Source organism: Balaenoptera physalus, assembly GCF_965194825.1.
Source record: "Balaenoptera physalus genome assembly, chromosome: 1".
NCBI classification, from domain to species: domain Eukaryota; kingdom Metazoa; phylum Chordata; class Mammalia; order Artiodactyla; family Balaenopteridae; genus Balaenoptera; species Balaenoptera physalus.
The window spans coordinates 15,962,967-15,986,695 of NC_138882.1; the positions used below are offsets into that span (position 1 = coordinate 15,962,967).

Genomic DNA, 23,729 nt, shown 5'->3' on the forward strand with positions numbered 1-23,729 from the left:
ACTCATTAATCAAAATTGCCAAGAATGGTCTTTGTATAAGACTCTCTTTTAATGAAGGAAAGTATAATATTGTGACTACATCCATCATGTGGGATTACATCCCAGCTTGGGAACTTTGGTAATTGTATGATTGCAGTCAAATTTCAATTGGATGCTCTGACCCTTTTCTTATTTATAGTAAGAAGATGATAATGCCTACCTCTGAAAGCCAAAGCAACTATTATAAGTGTGTTCGAAAAGTTAAAGAAAAATATAATTGTGTTTCAACAAAAAGGAAATTTCAATAAAGAGAATGTATAAAAACACCAAAACCAGAGTTGAACAGTATAATAACTAAAATGGAAACTTCTCTAGAGAAGGCTCAATGGCAGATTTGAAATGAAAGAAGAATCAGTAAACTTGATATAAAACAACAGACGGAACTTAAATATACAACAATATTATTTATCTAATCCAAAGAACAGAGAAAAAATTTTAACAAAAGTGAAAACAGCCTCAGAGACTTGTGAGTAAATGTCATATGTACCATGCATCAACATATGTGCAATGGGAACCACAAAGGAGAGAAAAGACAGAGAAAGGAGAAAAAAACATTTGAAGAAATATTGGCTCAAACTGTCCAAATTCAACGTAAAACACTTATCTCCAATTCCAGAAAGCATAATGAATTCAAGTAGGATACACACAAAGTGATTCAGACCTAGACATAGTGTAGTCAAACTGGTGAAAGAAAAAGACAAACTCTTGAAAGCAGTAAGAGAAAAACAACTCATAACACAGTTGAAGGTAAATACAATTAAAGGTTTACAGAAACAAAGGAGGCCAGAAGGTAGTAGAATGACATATTTAAAGTCCCAAAAGCAAAAAGAATACTTGGTACCAAGAACTCTATATCTAGAAAAAATTACTCATCAAAAGTAAAAGTTAAATAAAGGTATTCTCAAATAATTAAAAAAAAAACTAAGAGAATTCATCATTAGCAGTCTAGCCCTATGAAAACTAGAAATAATGGATACAGACAGAAACACCAAAGCAATCCACCAGGCTAAAAGGAAATGATAAACAGAGTAAATTGAATCATGGGAAGGTAGGGAAAACACCAGAAATGGTAAAATGTGGGTAAATTATGTGGATAAATATTAAAGACAGTGTATGTGTGTTCTGTGTTCATATTCTGCTTTCTTCTGTCAAATCATTTTAAAAGCCTACTATTGCTTAAAGCAATAATTATATTAGTGTAACATACACATATACCCACATGCACACACACACATGCATGCACACACAATCATAGCACAAAAATGGGGAAGGAAAAGGAGCTACATCAGAGCATAGTTGTTATATTTTACTAGAATTAAGTCTGTACAAACCTGAAGTAATCTGTGGCAGACAAAGATGTATAGTCTAATTCTTAGAGCAGTCACTAGTAAAATAGCACTAAAATATAGATTAAAAGTCATCAGAGTATGGTAAACCAATTTTCAACAAGATTGCCAATTATCAAGGAAAGAATATTCTTTTAAACAGATACTGGTGGGACAACTGGATAGCCACATTTAAAAGAATGAACCTGGAGCCTTAACTAGCACCATATACAGAAATTAATTCAAAATGGATCAAAGACCTAAATGTAAGAGCTAAAACTATAAAACTCTTAGCAGCAAACATAAGGGTTTGCTTATCTTCATAACCTTGGATTTGGCAGTGGTTTCATAGATATGACATAAATGCATGAGCAACAAATGAAAAAACAGATAAATTGGACTTCATCAAAATTAAAAACTACTGTGCTTCAAATGACACCGTCAAGAAAATTTAAAGACAACTTGCAGAATGGGAGAAAACATTTGCAAATCATATAGCTGATAAAGGACTTGTACTTAGAACATATAAAAAACAATTACAGCTCAGTAATAAAGACAAATAACCCATTAAAAATGATAAAACTACTTGAACAGATATTTCTCCAAAGCATACTCAAAGAGCCAATAAGCACATTAAAAGATGCTTGACATAATTAGTCATCAGGAAAATGCAAATCAAAACCACAGTGAGAGAACACTTCACACCACTACAATGGTTATAATTAAAAAGACAGATAATTAGTGTCGGTGAGGATGTGGAGAAATTGGAACCTTTATACATATTGGTGAGAATGAATATGAAACAGCTACTTTGGAAAACAGTCTGGCTGTTCCTCAAAAGTTTAAACATAGAGTTAACATGTGGCCCACATTTCCACTTCTAGGTATATCAATCATTACCTTAAATGTGAATGGCCAAAATTCAATAATTAAAAGACAGAAACTGATGGAATGGATAAAAGAACAAGACTCACCAATATGTGATCTATAAGAAACCCAACTTAAATAAAAAGAAAAAGATATGGTAAGAATAAAGGGATGAGAAAAACATACTATGCTAACAAACCAAAAGAAAGCTGGAGTAACTATATTCATTTCAGACCTCAAAACTGGAAAAATTATCAGGGAAAAAAAAGGAGCATTACATAATGAAAAAGTGGCCAAAGCTCAAGGATAGAATGCACCTAAAAACAGAACACCAAATATTTGAAGCAAAACATGATAGAAGTGCAACAAAAAAGTAGATAAATCCTATTAAAATTGGAGAATTCTACACCACCGTTTCAGTAATTGAGAGATTCAGCAGCCAGTAAATCAGTAAGGATACAGCTGACCTGAAAAACACTGAACCAAACTCATCTAACTGACTTTTATAGACTATTCCACCTAATACACATTCTTCTCAAGTTCACATGAAACGTTCAAGATGGACCACATAATGGACCCTAAAATCCACCTTAAAAATATTAAAGTGTAAAAATCATTGAAAGTATATTCTCATCCTACAATAGAACTAAACTGGAAATCAATAACAGAAAAATAAGTTAAAAATCCATAAATATTTGGAGATTAAACAACATGCTTCTAATAACACATGCACCAAAAAAGAAGTCTCAAGAGAAATTTTAAAATATTTTGAACTAAATGAAAATGAAAATAAAATTTATCAAAATTTGTATGATGCAGCAAAAGCAGTGTTTAGAGGGAAATGTATAGTATATTAAATGCATCTATTAAAAGAAATGCATATATAAAAATGTATACAATGGAAAAAAATCTAAAATCAATTATCCAAGCTTCATACCTCAGGAAACTAAGAATTTTTAGAAAGACACAAATTATAAAAACTGGCTAAAAATATAAAATCTAACTTGACCTATACTAAGAAATGCAATTAGTAATTTAAAATCCCACAAAGAAAATCCAAGTCCAGGTGTTTCACTGGTGAATTCTCTCAAACATATAAGGAAAAAAATGATACAAATCCAATAGAACTCTTTCAAAAAACAGAGGAGGAATGAGTATTTCCCAACATTTTATTTATCAGGCCAGTATTACCCTGATAGCAAATCTACAGAAACATAATTACAGAACATAAAACTACAGACCAACATCCCCCATGAACAGACATGTAAAAATATCTTAATAAAATATTAACAAGCCAGAACTATATCTAAAGATTTAAAAAGAATTAGTTACTACAAGTAATTAGCATTTATCTCTGGAATTAAAGATTTATTCTCTGGAAATCAATTAATTTAACATATATCAATAAAATAAAGGACAAAAATTATCTGATCATCTCAATAGAAGCATAAAAAGCATTTGACAAAATCCAATACCTACTTGTGGTTTAAAAACAAAAACAAAAAAACCTCTAAACAAAATAGAAATAGAGGGGAACTTTCTTAACCCCATGAAGGGCATCTACATAAAACCTACAGCTAATATTATACTTAGTAGGGAAATGCTGAAGGTTGCCTTTGTGATCAGAAATGAGGCAAGGATGTCTGTTCCCAGTATTTCTATTTGGCATTTAACTGGAGGTTCTATCAAGTCCGCAAAACAAGAAAAAGAAATTAGAAGCATATAAATGGAAAGAAAGTGAAATTGTTGATGTTCATGGACTACTTGATCATGTATGTACAAATTTCTAAAGAATTCCCTCCCCCCAAAAAACCTACTAGACATAATAAGTTAATTTAGCAGGGTAACATGATACAACATCAATATTCAAAAATCAATGGCACTTTTCAACAAATGGTGCTGGAACAACTGGCTATCCACATGCAAAAAAATGAATCATAACATAGACCTCGCACCCTTCACAAAAATCAACTCAAAATGGATCACAAACCTAAATTAAAATATAAAACTACAAACTCCTAGAAGATAGCAAAGGAGAAAATCCAGATAACCTTGGGTTTGGGGATGACTGTTTAGATATGACACCAATGGCATGATCCAAAAAGAAATAACTCATAAGCTTGACTTCATTAAAATCAAAATTTTCTGCTCTGTGAAAGACACTATTAAAAAAATGAAAAGATAAGCCAGAGACTGGAGAAAATACTCGCAAAATACATATCTGATAAAGGACTGTTATTCAAAATACACAAAGAATTCTTAAAACTCAACAATAAGAAAACAAACAACTTGATTAAAAAATGGGTCAAAGACCTTAACAGATACATCACCGAAGACAATATACAGATGCCAAATAAGCATCTGAAAAGAATTTCCTTATCATATGTCATTAGGGAAATGCAAATTAAAACAATGAGATACCACTATACACCCATTAGAACGGCCAAAATCAAGAACATTGACAACACTAAATAATGTTAAGAATGTAGAGCAACAGGAACTCTCATTCACTGCTGGTGGGGATGCAAAATGGTACAGCCACTTTGGAAAACAGTTTGGCAGTTTCTTACAAAACTAAACGTACTCTTACCATATGATCCAGCAACTGTACTCCTGGGTATTTGCCCAAAGGAGTTGAAAACTTATGTCCACTCAAAAACCTGTAAACAGATGTTTAAGGCAGCTTTATTCATAACTGTCAAAAGTACGAAACAGGGGCTTCCCTAGTGGCGCAGTGGTTGAGAATCCGCCTGCCAATGCAGGGGACACGGGTTCGAGCCCTGGTCTGGGAGGATCCCACATGCCACGGAGCGGCTGGGTCCGTGAGCCACAACTACTGAGCCTGTGCGTCTGGAGCCTGTGCTCCGCAACAAGAGAGGCCGCGATAGTGAGAGGCCCGCACACCGCGATGAAGAGTGGCCCCCGCTTGCCGCAACTAGAGAAAGCCCTCGCACAGAAACGAAGACCCAACACAGCCATAAATAAATAAATAAATAAATAAATAAATAAATAAATAAACAAACAAATAAATAAATAAAGTACGAAACAATCAAAAGTTCTTCAGTAGGTGAATGTACAAGTAAAATGTGGTACCTCCAGACAATAGATTATTATTCAGCACTAAAAAGAAATGTGCTATCAAGCCACGAAGAGACATGGAGGAATTTAAATGCATATTTCTAGGTGAAAGAACTCAAACTGAGAAGGCTACATGCTGTATGAATCCAACTAGATGACATTCTGGAAAAGGCAAAACTATGAAGACAGTAAAAAGATCCGTGGTTTCAGGGTTTGGTTGGGGGAAGAAAGGATGAAAAAGCAGAGCACAGAGGATTTTTAAAACTGTAAAACTACTCTATGTATGATGCTAACATGGTGGATACATGTCATTTTATATTGACAAGACCCACTGAATGTATTGAATACACCAAAAATGAACTATATACTTTGTAATCTATGGACTTTGGATGATAATGATATGTCAATGTAGGCTCATCAATTGTAATAAATGCACCACTCTGGTTGATATTGGGGAGGCTATGCATGTGAGGGGGCAGAGAAAACATGGGAAATCTCTACTTTCCTCTCAGTTTTGTTGTGAACCTAAAACTGCTCTCAAAAATAAAGTCCTTTAAAAAAATCAACTGTACTTCAATATACTAGCAATTAATTTGGAAGTAAAATTAAGAAAACAGTCTCATTCACAGTGTCATTTCATTCACAACAGCATCAAAGAGACTAAGGATGCATTTAATTAAAACTGTACAAGTCCAGTACACTGCAAACTGCATAGCACTGCCAAGAAAAATTAAAGAAGACCTAAATAGACAGAGACATACACTTTCATGTGCTATAAGACTCAATACTATTAAGATGTCAACTCCACCTAAATTAATCTGTAGATTCAACACAACCTCTACCCAGATCCCAGCACATCTGTTTGTAGAAATTGACAAGATAACACCAAGGATGTATATAGAAATGTGGAAGAAGTAAAATAGTCAAAATAATTTTGAGGAAAATAGTTGGTCCTGATTTCAAGACTAAAGCTATAGTAATCAAAACAGTGTGGCTTTGGTATAAGAATAAACATAAGGATCAATGAACGAGGAGAGAGAACCTTGTATGGTCACTTGACTTTCTTATGTAGTAAAATATATATAAAACATAAAATTTACCATTTTAGCCATTTTTAAAAGTATGTTTTAGTGGCATTAAGTACATTTACAATGTTGTGCAACCATTACCACTATTCATTTCCAAAACTTTTTCATCATCCTAAAGAGAAACTCTGTACCCATTAAACAATAACTTTCCATTCCCCTCCCTCAATCCCTAATAATGACTATTTTACTTTCTATGTGTATGAAGTTGCCTATTCTAGGTATCTCATATAAATGGAATTATATAATACTTTTTCATAACTTATTTTGCTTTGCATAATGTTTTCAAAGTTAAACCATATTATATCAAAATTTAATTCATTTTTATGGATGAATAATATTCAATTGTGTGTATATACCACATTCTCCTTATCCACTTATCTTTTAATGGACACTTAGGTTTTTTCTGCATTTTGGTTATTGTGAACAATGCTGCACCCAACACTGGTGTACAAATATCTGTTTAAGTTGCTGCTTTCAATTTGGGGTATTTACCTAAGGAGAGAAATTGCTGGGTTATATGGTAATTTTGTGTTTAACTTTTTGAGGAACCATCAAACTATTTTCCACAATGTCTGCACCTGTTTACAGACCCACCAGCAATGCATAAATTTCTCCACAAGCCTCACCACACTTGTTATTTTACATTTTTTGATAAGGGCCGTCTAAATGGGTACGAAGTGGTACCTCATTGTGGTTTTAATTTGCTTTCCCTAATAAGTAATGATGTTGAGTATCTTTTCATGTGCTTATTGGCCATATGTATATTTTCTTTCAAAAAATGTCTATTCAAGTCTTTTGTCCTTTTTTAAATTAAATTCTTTGGCTTTTGTTGTTGAGTTGTAGTTCTTTATATAGTCCAGATACTAATTTCTTATCAGATGTTGACTTGTATGTATTTTCTCCCATTCTGTGTGTTGTTTTTTCACTCTCTTGATAGTGTATTTTGATGCTGACATTTTTAATTTTGAAGAAGTCAGATTTGTCTCTTTTTTTATTTTGTTTTCTGTGCCTTTGGTTTCATACCCAAGAAAACCTTACCAAATCCAAAGTCATGAAGCTTTTATCTTATGTTTTTCATATGACTTTAGTTCCTAAGTTTAGGTGTTTGATCCACTTGGCATTAATTTTTATATATGGTGGAAGGTAAGTGTTCAACTTCATTCTTTTGCATGTGAATACCTGTTTTCCCAGCATCATTTATTCAAAATACTGTCCTTTCCCCATTAAATGGTCTAAACACCCTTGTTTCAATCAATTGACCATATATGTAAGGTTTTATTTATGGGCACTCTATTTCATTGGTCTATACATTTGTCTTTATGCCAGTACCACATTATTTTGATTACTGTAGATTTCTAGTTATTTTTGAAGTCAGGAATTGTAAGTCCTCCACTTGTCTTCTTTTCCAAGATTGTTTTAGCCTTGAGATTCCATTTGAATTTAACATGAGTTTTCCTATTGCTGCCAAAAATGCCACTGGGATTCTGATAGGAATTCCATTGACTCTGCAGACTGCTTCAGTGGTACTGACATCATAACAATATTAAGTCTCCCAATCTATAAATATGGAATGTCTTCCATTAATTTATGTTTTATTTAATTTTTTAGGAGTGTTTTATAGTTTTCAGTGTTCAAGTCTTTCATCTCTTTAGTTAAATTTATTACTAAGAATTTTATTCATTTTGATGCCAGTGTAAGTAGAATTGTTTTCTTAATTTCCTTTTCTTTTGTTCATTGCTAGAAACACAACTGATTTTAGGTGTTGATCTTGTAACATGCAACTTTGCTGAATTTGTTTATTAGTTCTAGTAGCTTTCTTGTGAATTCTTTGGGATTTTCTCTATATAGGATCATGTCATCTGCAAATAGAGATAGCTTTACTTCTTTCCAATTTGGATGCCTTTTTCTTTTTCTTGTCTAATTATTCTGGCTAGAACTTCTAGTACAATGTTGAATAACAGTCACAAAAGTGGGCATCCTTGTCTTGTGCCTGATGTGAGGAGAAAAGCTTTTAGTATTTCAACAATGAGTATAATGTTAGCCATGGGGTCAGTTGGTTTTTTGCCTAGACACCTGGGCAGCTTAATAGGGAAAGGATAATCATTTCAAAAATATGTTACAGGAACATTTGACTATCCATGTGTCAAAAAAAAAATGAAATAAAGAACACAGATGCTTTCATCACACCATACACAAAATTAATTCAAAATGTTTTATAGACCTAATGTAAAAGCTAAAAATACAAAACTTTCAGATGATAACATAGGAAAAAAATCTTTGCTACATTGGGTCAAGCAAAAATTTCTTAGATAGCATGCAAAAACATATGATCCAAAAAAATTAACTTTTGTAACTTACACTTCATCAAAATTAAAAGCTCTTGGATTTTAAAGAATACCATTAAGAAAATTTTTTAAATAATCCACAAAATGGAAGGAAATATTTACAAATTGTATCTCAAGTATATAAAGAATTCTTTAACTCAGTAAGAAGATAAGCAACTCAATTAAAACATGGGCAAAATGTGTGAAAGACACTTTGCCAAAGAAAACACAACAATGGTAAATAAAAATATGAAAAGGTGCTCAAAAGCATTAGTCATTCAAAAAATGCAAATTACAAACTACAATGAGATACTACACACACATAAAATGACTATAATAATATATGGTCAATGCCAATAAGGTCATAGAGAAACTGGATCTCCCAAAAATTGTTGGTAGAAATGTAATAGTATAGCCATGAGGGTAAAAAGTTTGAAAGTTTCTGGAAAAGTTCAAAACACACTCACTATATACTTGCTACACTCTTAGATATACCTAAGAGACATAAAAACATATGTCCATACAAAGACTTGTACCCATGTGTTCATGATAGCATTATTCATAATGGATAAACACTGGAAACAGTCTATATGTCCAACAACTTATCAATGGATAAACAAAATGTAGTAAATGGTATCTTACTCAGCAATTAAAAGGAATAAACTACTGAGAAAAATAACAACATGGATGAATCTCAAAACAACAGTTCTAAGAGAGAGGATCCAGATGAAAAAACCTAAATATTGTATGATTTCATTTATATAAAATTTCTCAGATAGGCAAAATTATTGTGTCAAGAACTAGATAACTAGTTACTTGAGGCTATAAATGGAAGTGGAAATTGACTGAGAATGGGTAAAAGGGAACTTTTTTGAAATGATAGAAGTATTCTACAACTGGATTATAGTTATGTTTGCACAATACTAAATTTACTGAAATCCAACAAACTGTATATTTAAACTCGTTAAATTTATGCTATATAAATTATACTTCAATAAAGCTGTTAATAAAAGAAAAGCTATATAGAATTCAGGGAAAATGGCAGGATAAGGAACAGCAGGAAGCTGTTTCCCCACCTAGACAACAATTGCACTGACAGAATCTGTCTAATATAACTAGTTTAGAACTCTGGAATCTATTGACTCCTTGCAACCTCCAGGGTAAGGCTCAAATGGTAAATTGCAGTTAATTTTGATCAGTTTCAGCTCTTAGCACAGTAGCAGCTACCCATCTTCCATCTCCAGCTCCATGGCAGGCAGCTGTGTACATGTTTCTGTAACAGCTTGCACACAGTTTGCAGGAACCAGGGTGGGCAAAAAAGACCCTTTTGTCCAAATATTGGGAATATGTGCTCTGATTGTTGATCAATTCTTCTTATCACAGAGTTGCAGACAAAAAATGAGGGTGGCAAAGGTTGAACCATCCTCACTGCTGCAAGTACTCCTACCCCAGAGGTTAAAGTGACTCTAAGAAGAATTTAAAAAGTCAGCACTCTTTGTTATCTTTATTTTTCTTTTTCCCCTTTTCTGGAGGAAGACAGTAACGACTAGGACATTCAAAATCAACAACATATACAAGGAAAATCAGAAAATGACCATGTATGTCAAGGAAAAGGTGCAGGTGCAGAAAAGATCTGAGAAGACCAAAAGTTTATACCTCAGACTGATCCTTGATACAGAAAGAGCCTAAAACAATAAAAAATAAAAATAACAGCCAAAACAATAACAGCAAACAGCAAACCTTGCGAACGTGGGAGAAGCTGATTTCTAGAGTTAGATTCAAATTTGAAGTTTTCAACAAAGAAAATACAAGGCACACAAAGAAACAGGAAATTATGGCTCATTCAAGAGAAAAAAATAAACAAACAGAAACTGTCCCTACAAAAGACTTGATGGCAGACCTACTGGACAGAGACTTTAAAACAACTATCTTAAAGATACTCAAAAACTAAAGGAAGATGTTGAGAAAGTTAAAAAATGATGTATAAACAAAATGTAAATATCATAAAGAAATAGAAAACAAAAAGAATTCAAAAAGAAATTCTGGAGCTGACAATTACAATAATTAAATTAAAAATTCACTAGAGGGATTCAAAGGCAGATTTGATCAAGAAGAGAGAATCAGTGAACTTGAAGACAGAAAAATAGAAATCATTGATTCTGAGGAATAGAATGAAAATAAATTGAAGAAAAATGAGCAGAACCTAAGGGACCTGTGGGACACCATCAAATGGAAAAACATGCATTGTAGAAGTCTCAGGAGAAGAAGAAAGAGAAAAAGAGGCAGAGAGAATATTTGAAAAAATAATACCTGAAGGCTTCCTAAATTTAATGAAGATATGCATATAAAATCCAAGAAGCTCAATGAGCTCCAATACACTTAAAAAATCTAACACCAAGACACATTATAATCAAATTTTCAAAGGCCAAAGATAAAGAGGGAATTTTGAAAGAAGCAAGACAGAAGTGACTTGCTACATTCAAGGGATACTCATTAAGATACTTAGCAGAGTTTTCATCAGAAACTCTGGAGGCCAGAAAGCAGTAGGTTAATATATTCAAAGTGCTAAATGAAAAAAAAGAAAGAAAGAAAGGAAAAAAAAAAACCCTGCCAACTGAGAATTCTACACTCAGCAAAACTATTCCTCAAGAGTGAGGGAGAAATTAGACATTCCCAGATAAACAAAGCTGAGGGAGTTTGTTACTACTAGACATGCTCTGCAAGAAACACACAAGGGAGTCCTTCAGGGTGACCTGAATATATATATTCATAGCTCATTTGTGTTTAAATCTTCTTGACACTCTACTCAATTTTATGTTCGTTCTTGGTTATTTACCTATCTTTTTGTCATTCACATTTGTTATCTCTAATTATCAGAGAGGCTCTTATAGCTCTCCTTAAATTAATCTTATTGTGGTAAAATATATAAAGCATAAAATTTACCAAATTAACCATTTTAAAATGTGCAGTGTAGTGATATTAAATACTTTTATTAATGTTGTACATCAACAAACTGGATAACCTCGATGAAATGGACAAATTCCTAGAAAGACAAAACTTACCAAGACTAAATCACAAAGAAATAAAGCATCTGAATAGAACTGTATTAGTAAAGAGATTGGATCAGTAATCAACATCTTGCAACAAAGAAAAGCCCTAGACTTGATGAATTAACTGGTGAATTCTATCAAACAAAATAAGAACTCATACCAATTATTCTCAAATTTTTCCAAAAATTTGAAAAGGAGGGAACACTTCCTAACTCATTTTATGAGGCCAGCATTACCCTGATATAAAAGCCAGATAAAGACATTACAAGAAAAGAAAACTACAGAACAATATCCCTTATGAACTGATGCAAATATCCTCAACAAAGTACTAGCAAACCAAATTCAGCAACACAATGAAAGGATTATACACCATGAGTAAGGGGGGCTTATTCCTGGATTGCAAAGATGTTTCAACAGACATAAATTGATCAAAGAAATACACCATATTAAGAGGTTGAAGAAAAATGAAACCACATGATGACCCCAAGTGACACAGAGAAACAATATGATAAAATTCAACATCCTTTCAAAATAAAAAAATAAATGAACTGGAAGAAGGAAACTACAACAAAATAATAAAATCCATGTATGAGAAACCTACAGCAAACATCACACTGAATTGTGGAAGACCGAAAGCCTTTTCTCTAGGATCAGGAACAAGGCAAGGACTCCTGCTGTCACCATTTCAACTCAACATAGTACTGGAAGTTCTAGCCAGAAATTAGGCATGAAAGAGAAATAAAAGGCATCCAAACAGAAAAGGAAAAAGTAAAATTATCTTTGTTCACAGATAATATGATCTGTTATGTAGAAAACCCTAAAGATTACACACACACACACACACACACACAAAATCATTAGAACTAATAAATGAATTCAGCAATGTAGCATTATACAAAGTCAACAAACAAAAATTAGTTGCATTTCTATATATTAACAATGAACAATCTGGAAAGGAAATTATGAAAACAATTATTTACAATAGCATGAAAAGGATACCTAGGAATTAAATTAACCAAGGAAGTGAAAGATTTGTACACTGAAAACTATAAAACTTTTCTGAAAGAAATAAAGGTGACATAAATAAATGGAAACACATCCCCTGTTCATGGATTAGAAGATTTAATATTGTTAAATGTCAATACTACCCAAAGAAATCTAAAGATTTAATGGAATCCTTGTCAAAATTTCAATGACTTTTTTTTGTAGACACAGGAAACTTACCCTAAAATTCGTATGTAATCTTAAAGGACCCCAAAATAGCCAAAACAATCTTGAAAAAGAACAAAGCCGGAAGACATACACCTTCTGATTTCAAAACATACTACAAAGCTACAGTAGCTTTGTAGTCCTGGCATAAAGACAGACATATAAACCAATGGAATAGACTAGAGAGTCCAGAAATAAACACTCGCATATATGGTCAAATGATTTTCAATAAGGAAGCCAAGACCATTCAATAGGTGAAGTAGAGTCTTTTCAACAAACAGTGCTTGGAAAACTGGATATTCACATGCAAAAGAGTGAAGTTGACCCTTATCTAACACCATTTACAAAAATTAACTCAAAATAGATCAAAAATCTAAATGTAAGACCTAAAACTATAAAATTCTTAGAAAACAACTCAGGGCAAAAGCTTCACGACGTTGGGTTTGGCAATGATTTCTTGCATATGATATCAAAAGCACAAGTAACAAAAGAAAAAATAGACAAATTGGACTTCATCAAAAATTTAAATATTTGTTCACCAAAGACACTATCAACAGATTAAAAAGGTGACCCATAGAATTAAAGAAAATATTTGCAAATCATATACCTGGTGAGGAATAAATATCCAGAATACATATGTAACTCCTAAAACGCAACAACAAAAAAATTCAATTAAAAAATGGGAAAATGACTTGAATAGATATTTCTCCAAAGAAGATATACAAATAACCAATAAGCACATGAAAAGATGCTCAATATCACTAATCATTGGGAAAACGCACATCAAAACTACAATGAGATACCATCTTACACACATTAGGAGGGCTACTATAAATAAACAAAAAAAAATAATGTTGGCAATGGTAAAGAAAACAGAACCCTTGTGCACTGTTGGTGAGAATGTAAAATGGTAAAGCTGCTGTAGAGAATAGTATGGCAGTTCCTCAAAAAAATAAAAATAGAATTACCATAAGATCCCGCAATTCCACTTCTGAGTATATACCCAATAGACTTGAAAGCAGAATCTTGAAGAGATCTCTGTACACCCACATTCATAGCAGCATTATTCACAAAAGCTAAAGCATGGAAGCAACCTACGTGTCTATCGACAGATGAATGGATAAGCAAAAGGTGGTATATACATGTAATGGGATATAGCTCAGCTTTAAAAAGAAGGAAATTCTGACATATGTTAAAATATGGATAAACCTGGAAGACATATGCTAAGCGAAATAAGCCCGTAACAAAAAGGTGAATACTTTATGATTTTCCTTATATGAGGTACCTTAGACTGTTAAAAATCATAGAGACAGAAAGTAAAATTATGGTTGCCAGGAGCTAGGGGAAAATGTGGGGAAGGGGGATTATTGTTTCATGGGTATAGAGTTTCAGATTCACAAGAAGAAGAGAGTTACGGAGATGGATGGTAGTGATGGCTGCACAGCATTATGAAAGTATTTAATATCACTGAACTGAACTGTACATTTAAAAGTGGTTAATATGGTAAATTATATGTTATGTATATTTCATCACAGTAAAAATATTTTTAAAGGAGAGATATGAGATCCTCTCTGAAAAGTAGAGATAAAAAATGTGAATGATAAAAAGATGGATAAATAACCAAGGATAAACATAAAAGTGATTTGATTATCAAAAAGATTTAAGCACAAATGAGCTATGAATATATATATACAGTTTACTTGTTTGTTTAGTTCAGTTCAGAAGCAGAAGTTTAGGGCAAAGTAGAATGTCATTCAGTAGGAAAGCATGCAGAAAGCAGAACTCTATAATACACGTTCTGTTTCTCTCCACATCAAAGAGAATGACTATCATTTTAAAAGCATAAAATAATTATTCATAGGAAAGAACTAAATCACGTAATAAGGAAGCATATTATGAGAGAAGGTCTAACTACTCTATTTTAATTCAATTCTCCTGCACTTTGGAAATTATATCCTAGGATTCCCGCCTCCACTCCCTGTGCAAAAAAGAAAAAGAAAAAGAAAGAAAACAACCAATCACAGATGGTATTGCTAAACTTTTTTCAGTGGCTAAGGAAGTAGAAATGATAATAACTATAATCTCATGGTTCCCAAACTGTACAGAAGGGCACCGTGAAACATGATACTTTTCAAGGAAAACACATTCTTGACATCAGCAGGACACAGAGAAAACTATGTGCCCGAGGTAGTTCACGGTTTCAACAATAGATAGCACTACGTTCCTTTCAATAGCATCCTGTCTTTGTGAAGCTGGTTGTTCTAGCTGTTGCTGGGATTAAAAAGCAAGGACCACATGAAAACCAAGCTGGAACAGGACAGAAAGAAGCTCTCTTCACACTCATCCCACAATTGGCACTTTCTTGCGCCTCTCTTTCACTTCCTTCTATTCTCATTGTGTCCATCACTCTTGCTGACTGTGTTTTGAGTTCCTTTAAAGGCAGGAATCCTATCTAATTTTTAAGATGAATTACCTCTGTTAATGCTAAGCTTCTGACTTTGTTTTGCAAACGTGGTGAAACCCCAACCTAAAACAACAGCAGCAAAAACACCACCACAAGTCGCTGGAGGAAATATGCTCAATACTAAGGATCACAAGTTTAAAGAGACAGAAAGTCAAAAGGAACATATCTAGAAAAGAATAATTATAAATATGCAAGGTTTTTTAACTATTAAGAATTGAAACCAGTGGGACAGACCAAAAATATTTAGCCCAGAGAAGAAAAATCTTAACATAAAAGTAAACAGCTACCACTACTAAGAAATGTAGGCCAGGTTTCCAGTGACCAGACCATCCACTTTTGCCTGAGGTGTAATTCCTAGACTGTGTCTCAGGTGCAAGAACAAGTAGCAAAAAATGGAGCAGAAGCCAATATTTTCGTACAGCATTAGTGGCAGAACCAATAAAAAAACTCTAAGATTCCATATGTGGTATGTAAAGCTGTCACAATTCTATTATAAACGATGATCTACAACTGACATCCAAAGAACTATGCTGGAATTTCTGTTGCACACAAAATCAATCAATTATATAGCTGATCAGTGAACAACAAATATTAATTAAATGTTCAATGAATCCAGATTGGTGTTTAGACTGTATTTATACACAAAGTCAATTGTGATCGTCCTTTCCCAAGAGTAGCATAAGTACCTACAATTTTACTTTTACTAAAATCCAGAGAGACCAGTGAAACACAGGATACTGAAGATAAAACACACAGGTACAAAAGCTGAATATGTCTTGTTAATCATTAGCTACATCTTGCTTTCCACTACTTGCAAAACTAGTACAGTTGCTGTGGACCCCAATATTTTATTACTTCTCTCTCTTCCTTAAATATAGATAGCACTGCTCCAGGCATACTTGTTTATGATGATTTGTCCAGACTTGTGGCATTTCCTAACATTGTGACTCATGACAATCTCAGGACACCTCAAGGAGGAAACACATTGTACAATATATTATAGAGGGCTCCTTACCACATGTTCTTAGCAGGCATTTCTTGGGAATTTTGGAAAAGGTAAGGATAGATGATCTTGAAGTAAATACAAAGAAATCATCAATATGTTATGAAATTGTAGGACTGCAGGTGACCTTGAGAAGTCAATTCAAGGCCCTGGAGAATAGTGTTGAGAAGTCAAAAGACACTAGGAGGTAACCTTTGGCTTCCAAGAGTTAAAAATGTGAGAGGTGTTGAAATAACTAATGCAACTTAAAGTAGAAAGACAGGAATATCAAATACAGGAGTAATATGCGGTGATAAATAATGATAATAACTGCTACAATATCAATAAACAACTAATAGTAGCACAGTGTCCAGATAATTGGCGGGGGGGGGGGGGTTTGGAAGGACATCAATCCCACAATAAATAAGTATAAATCTTCCATTTGCTATAGAAATTACCTGGAAATGTTCTTATGTGGTGAGGCGACCACTCATTTTGGTTTAACCAATGTTGTCCTAAATTTTACACTGAAAAGTCCCACATTCTGGAAAAACCCTTAGTCTGGGATAAACCAGGACTTTGGTCACCTTGCTAGTGATACCACTGCAACAAACTATTGTAAATTTCCCACTGCTAAGATAATCATATAACCATGTTCAATGATCCAATCAAGGGAAAGAACCCAAATTTCATTTAGTGTAATTTTTTTTTTTCCCATTTCTCACTTAAATTCTCCACATTGTACCTAAGCCTTTCTGATGAGTTCTCGGTGGAGAGAGAAATTAAGGAGACAGTGCCCTGCATGATGTTGCCTCCTATACCAGTATTGGGCCGGAGTTCACTTACTTTTGCTGCAGCCCAATGGACTGTTGATATCCAAATGGCTTGCACTGGGAACACAAGTATCACACTTGGAGCCAGTGACGAATCGTTTACAGAAACACTGACCAGTGACTGAGTGACAGGTTTCATTCAAGGCTCCTGAGAGATGACAACTGCAAGGCTGGCATCTGAAAAGACAAACAAACCATCAAAGAGAATAACGTTTCGATTAGTAATTCACAGTGTAAGTTACACCTATCAATAACATTGTGGAATAAAATAGTCTGTTTTAGCCAGTATCCTGAAAAGGATTCCTGAGCTAAAAAACACAAAATACAACAAAACAGAAAAAACACCTTTATCAGAATGCCACTCACGATAAAATCTCTATGAAGCCATCTCTTTGTACATTAATTAATGCCAAGAAAGTGTTATATCGCTTTTTTATATGCCATGATACAGCTTATGGTTTATTTCCCACACTAGTTGCTCAATTAAGAACACTGGAAACTTTCCATCCTCACAAAAGCAGTTCTCCTGACAGCTAAAAATTAAGATGAGATACCCATAAAATTATCTCTTCAAGTATCTTTTAAGTTGTGAAATACAAAACTGGGTATGATAATTATTGCTCCCCCTAAAAATCTTGTAATCCTATGGTTTTATAAAGAGTAAAAATGATATAGTTTTCTAAAGACTACATTTTGCTAAGGAAACAGCTTGAGGAAGATATGTTCAAATACTGTTGATGCTTTAATGTATGTTAGGTTTCACTTTTTATTTTACGCACTAAACTTATTCACCCAAAATGATTAAAGAATAGAGCATTATTCTGATCTATGAAAAGATACTACTGATATAATGAAGAAACTTCATTCTGACTTAGATTTCCTGGACCCAAAGTTGATTGTAAAAATCACTGTTTTGGCATTCTGCCATGGTAGAAACTAAAACCTGTTTCCTCAGAATGAATTATTCAAACACTCACTCCATGTCAATGTCACAGATTAGGATAAGCAATTTTGGCACCATGAAGCCTTAGAGAAGCAAAACAGCACACGTAAGAAGCCTAGCACCTTTAAACAGAGACTTTCCATAGGGTGCATCGAAAACAAAAGTATGGCTTCCCCTGTATTTTCTAATAAAGATGCTGGATGGATGGAGTTACTTCATCTCACTGCCACTTTTATGGTGTGATCTCCTGCGTAATCATTCAAGACCCTTAGAAAAGCCGATAAAAGCTAAAGCTGCTAAATAGGTTGCAAATTTGTTTTACGGACTAATATCACTTTGGGAATAAGTAAAGTACAGTTTGTCTTGAAACCCACTCTACTGTAGTTTGCCCTTTTTATGTCATGATAAAAGGACGTGTTTCCCTCCAAACAACTATACTGTATCCTTTATGTATAGACACTGCAGCAGAACTCCATCTCAAATAGATATTTTGTTTAGGTGTTTAAGTATTAGATCTGAAGAAAATTATGCATGGAAATTAAAATGGAATTACAGAAGCAACAAAATATTTAATTTGCTCCTAACTTCATTATATGCTATTACTTAGAGCATATTGTTCGTCGGCTTTTAATGTAATATTGGTAAGCATAAGCAATAAGAGACAAGCTTCTCTCAATGCATATATATATCACTGCACCACTCATGAATAAGTGTCTCTCGAGTATTTCAACTCTTATTACCATTCACTCATGAGACAATCACATTTATTTTACATACAGTACATTTAGAGTAATAGTTTCCAGTGTATAACATAATTCCTTTCCTTGATGGAGATCTATTTTCTTCACGTTAACTGCTACATGCTTAACTCCAAGGCAGCTCTGTCAATATACATGGGATATTAAGTTCCAAATCCAAACGGAATAAATAAACCAGTTCTTAGGAAAGCATGCAGTGTTTTGAGTAACTAAATGTGACTCTTCCTGATTTCATAGTCTTCTTATCCGAGCCATTGTTATATGCAACTTCTCTGACTTCTTATAATGGCTTGACTTCAGTAAGAGAGATTTTTACCTGGATGAAGTTCATAGGAGACTTTTCTGAATATTATAGTTTGTTTCTAGCCTAAAGGACGCTGGGGATAATTTTGTAATTAAGGTTTAAGTAAAATGATTCCTGTAAATTTCTCAGCCATTCAAATATAATTTTAAACATTTCCAAGACTCTTTAGCAGATAAGCTACAAGTTTGATGTCATTTTATAAGTTATCCTTCCTCAAGAGCACCTCCTAAATGAAATACATTTCACGTTTATTAAAACAAAATTATACATAATGAAGGAAAAGACATTTTACGCTTAGAAAGAGAAACACCAAACTAAGATGAATTGTGATATTGATTTTGTGAGGATAAATGGTTTTTGTAATATTAATATAAAGAAACCTTTATTACACTGACTCTCCTGGTACAGCTAGGGCTTCTCCCGCAATCTGTTTAAAATCTTCATTTTTCATCCTTATGGGAAAACCTCACTTGCTAAATGGATTTCATAAAGAGTAATCTGTCAAGATTTATATAGATAAACAATTTGTGATGTTTATTGACCAGTTCATTATGGTTACCATTAAAGTTCTGTTTGGGCCCTTACATAACTTAGTGTTTACTGGATAGAATAGGAAAGAAGTTAATTAGCTTCTGTCTCTTAAATCACAAATCTCATATATTTTCCTTTCCAGAGAGCTTCTTCCAGTTGTGCAAACAGTAAGAGAAAGAGTTATCCTACTTATTACTATTGCGGAAACATCACTATGAATGAAGGGAGTGAGTTTCAATAGTGCATCCCGTTGTCAGAAACTTCATCATGTGAGGAAGAGCTACCACAATAGGATGCCCATGGATACAGTCCAGGATACAGATAACTTTACTGACGTTTCTCTTTGGACACCTCTCTTCTGTCTGGAGCCTCAACTCATGGGTAACATCAAATTGAGTTAAAGATATTGACCGACATAAATAACATTCACTGAGGGCTAATGATGGCCCAGGACAGGACTAGGCATTGAGCATATAAGGATGAATAAGATAGAATTGTCCCTGTCTTCAAGGAGCCCTCAGTCTAGTGAGAAATGAAAACATGGAAAGAGCATTAATAAAGATGTGTACAGACTCTTTGGGAACACAGAAAAGGACCGACTACCTACTCTGGTGGAAAAGCATGGGGAGAGGGAAAGAAGTAGTAAGAAGGAATCCTGGAAGAGGGTGTTTGGACTGAATATTAAAAGATGAATAGGAATAAGCCAAGCCAACCAGGGCGGGGAGAAAAGAGAGAGATAAGACACAGCAGGAGAGGCTGTGAAATTTTAAGCAATTCAAAAATTTTGGATATAAATTCCAAACAGGAAGGTGGTGACAGATAAAGCTGGACAGGTAAGCAGAGGTAAGATATTGCTAGATTAGGTGCAATGGTGACAGTGGTAGGAGCAGGATAGATTTAAGAAATGTTTAGTATGTAAAATCAGTAGGATGGGGTGGACAGATTGAAAAGAGACGTGAAGAAGGAAATAAGGGCATGGGGTTACTCCCGGTTTTCTAATTTGCTGATGGGGTCATCATATAACATAAAGAACGAAGGAGGAAGAGACCTTCAATTGCTGCGGGACTTTAGTCAAGGATTCTTAATAATCATTAAGAATAGAAGAGAAAGAGGCTTCAAGGCAACTTGGAGAAACTGGACAAAGAGTTTTCTTCCATCAGTCCCTAGCACAAAGACTAGCAACCAGTAAGCGTTCGATAAATATTGTTGAATAAATGAATGAATAAAGCCCTAGAAAAGCTTTAGACTTAGGACACCACAGATAAATCTAAATGTGACACATAGCTTTAATAACAATGTAACTCCTTTGAGCCCTTTCTGATTGGCATAGCTCTCCCCCTGGTTAACCTCTCCCCAAGGAAGGGACCACTCTTTAAGGGCTGGCCTTCTATTCTGACTCCCTAAGGCCAGAAGAGTTCTTGGTTCAGTCCTTTTGTGCAGGATCCCAAGAGTGCCCTCCAGAGGAGTTTGGTTTTCCCCTGGTTAAGATTCTATCCCATCTCTGCAGTGGACGTGTGGTCTCACTGAGGTTCCTAGTTTCCCTTTCTTCACAGCCAACTAGTAGCACCAAATTCTCTTAGAACCGACGTCCAGAATTATAAGACAGGGATGTGGGGCTTGGAGATCCTGTGTGTGTGAGCTGAAAGCCGTATCACATGGCTTATTGGAGAGGAAGTGAGTGGTGCTGCCTCATCAAGGAGGGAGGAGTCTGCAGTGCTCAGCACCACCCCCTCCCGGTGAAGCCTTCCTACAACTAAAGGGACTCATGAGAACTGGACATGGGCAGTGGCTCCCTTGCGTCCAGACAACAGTGCCATCCGAGTCCAGGATGGGGACATTCCTGTCATCTGAAGAAGAGCTTGCTAAGCACAGTCCTGTAGTTGGGCCTCTGCCACTTTCTCTTTTGTTGGCACTCCACCTAATCACAGGGAATGTAGGCCACGTCCAACATGCTAGTCACCAAGACCAGACATTTAAAAGGAAAAGAAATCCCAGAAGACTCACTATATTAACAGTAACACACATGTTTACGTCTAGAAGCTCTAGTGTTCCTTTCCTTCACCTCCTCATTATATGAACATGATAACTTTGAGGTCTGAAAGCAGAGTCAAATTCTTAAAGTGCTCTCAGGGAGAAGCGAGTACACTAATTCTGTGACCCCGGAAGGCAGAAGTAAGATTGGTCAAGAAAGTCACAGGAATGAAATTTTTGCTTAATATGAAGAATAAGATTAGAGTTGTTGGAAATAAAGATGATCTGTTTCAGAGACAATAAGCTCTTTTTAGTCCCACGTTTTCAGTAGAAGTTGAATGATCAGTTATCCTTAAAGGTGATTTATGTAGAAAAATGTATAGGGTATAGTTTAACCAAAGTTACTTTTAAGCTCCTTTCCAAATCTATAGAGTTATGATTCTACAATGCTTGGTGGGATTAAGTAACTTGCTCAGGGCTCGCTGACTCTGGTTACAGACTCAGCAATCTTTATCTAAAAGGACCAGACTAAATATTTTAGGCTTTGTGGCCAAATGACCTCTGGGGCAACTCAACGCTGCTGTAGTAGTGTGCAAGCAGCCATAGACAGTATGTGAAGATTGAGTATTACTGCGCTCCAATAAAATTTCATTTCCATAAACAGGTGGCAGGCCAGGTCTGGTCCACAGGCCACAGTTTGCTGAACCCTGGTGTAGTAGGTTGAATTATTACCCCCCAACAATGTCAAAGTTCCAATCTCCAGAACTTGTGAATATGCTACCTTACTTGGCAAAGGAACTTTGCAGATTTGAGATGAAGAGATTACCCTGTATTATCTGAGCATCTAATGTAATCAAAAGAGTCCTTATAGGAGACAGAGAAGAAGGTGAGAGTCAGAGAGAGAAGATGTAAGAACATAAGCAGAGATCAGAGAAGACAGAAAACACTACTGTGCTGGCTTTGAAGGTGAAGAAAGGAGCCATGAGCTAAGGAATGTGGGTGGCATCTAGAACTGGGAAAAGCAAGGAAGTGGGTCTTCTCCTGCTGTCCAAGATAAACGTAGGCCTGCTGACACCTTGGCTTTAGCCCAATGAAACTAACTTAGGACTTCTGGCTTCCATAACTATAAGATAATAAATTCATGTTGTTTTATGCCACTAAGTTTGTAGTAAATAATTATCATAGCAGGAATAGGACACGAATAGGCCTGGTCTAGTAGAACAGCCATAATTGGAACCTAAACACCTTGATGCCAACACTGTTATTCCTATTATATCACATTGAATAAATGCTACTAGTTTATAAAAACTGACATTTCTTAGAGAGCCGTACAGAATCTGTATTAAAGGAGAATATATCATCTAGTGGTCATGGTAGATTGCAAAAATGACCACAATTCTTCACCTCTCAGTTTATGCAGGTCCTTTGCAACTAACTGTGCAATTCCTTCCATCAAAAAGTAGAGTCTATTTCTCCACCTCTGAATATGTGCTGGCCTGTGACTTGCTTTGGCTAACAGACTAAGGCAAAAGTAACTTTGTGGCAGTTCCAAGCATAGGTCTCAAGTGTCCAAGCACCTTTCTGCTTTCTCTTCGGGAACTCATCCACTCCCTCATGAGTGAGCCCTGGCTAGGTGGCTAGCTGATGAGAGGCATGTGGTCCTTTAACCCCATCACCCTAGATAAGAACTAGCTGTCTAACAAAGAGTCATAGAGGAGAATGAATCTGTGAGGAACATTCCCCAACATTCTACTGTGAAACCACCAAAGGACAAGAAAGTTATCTGCTTCCCTTTGAGGTCATTGATCTGGTTCTCAGAAAAAGAGACCAATTGAGATCCCTTGGAAATATGCATGTGAAAAGATGGCCAGACCAAATCTTTAACTTAGTGGTGAAATGGAGAACTTGTGCAGTAAAACCAAAAGTAATCTGGTCACAGAAGAATTTTACTTTATGTTTTAGA

At 34.8% G+C, this 23,729-nt stretch overlaps 1 protein-coding gene across 2 annotated transcripts in view; it reads right to left on the reverse strand.

Annotated features, from left to right (window-relative positions):
* USH2A (usherin) overlaps positions 1 to 23,729 on the reverse strand; it is a 794,931-nt gene that overhangs the window by 577,065 nt on the left and 194,137 nt on the right. For both annotated transcript variants that reach the window (XM_082428283.1, XM_082428282.1), the window contains exon 14: positions 17,273 to 17,436. In XM_082428283.1, coding sequence (XP_082284409.1) covers positions 17,273 to 17,436 — 164 coding nt within the window. The remainder of the gene's footprint in view (positions 1 to 17,272; positions 17,437 to 23,729) is intronic.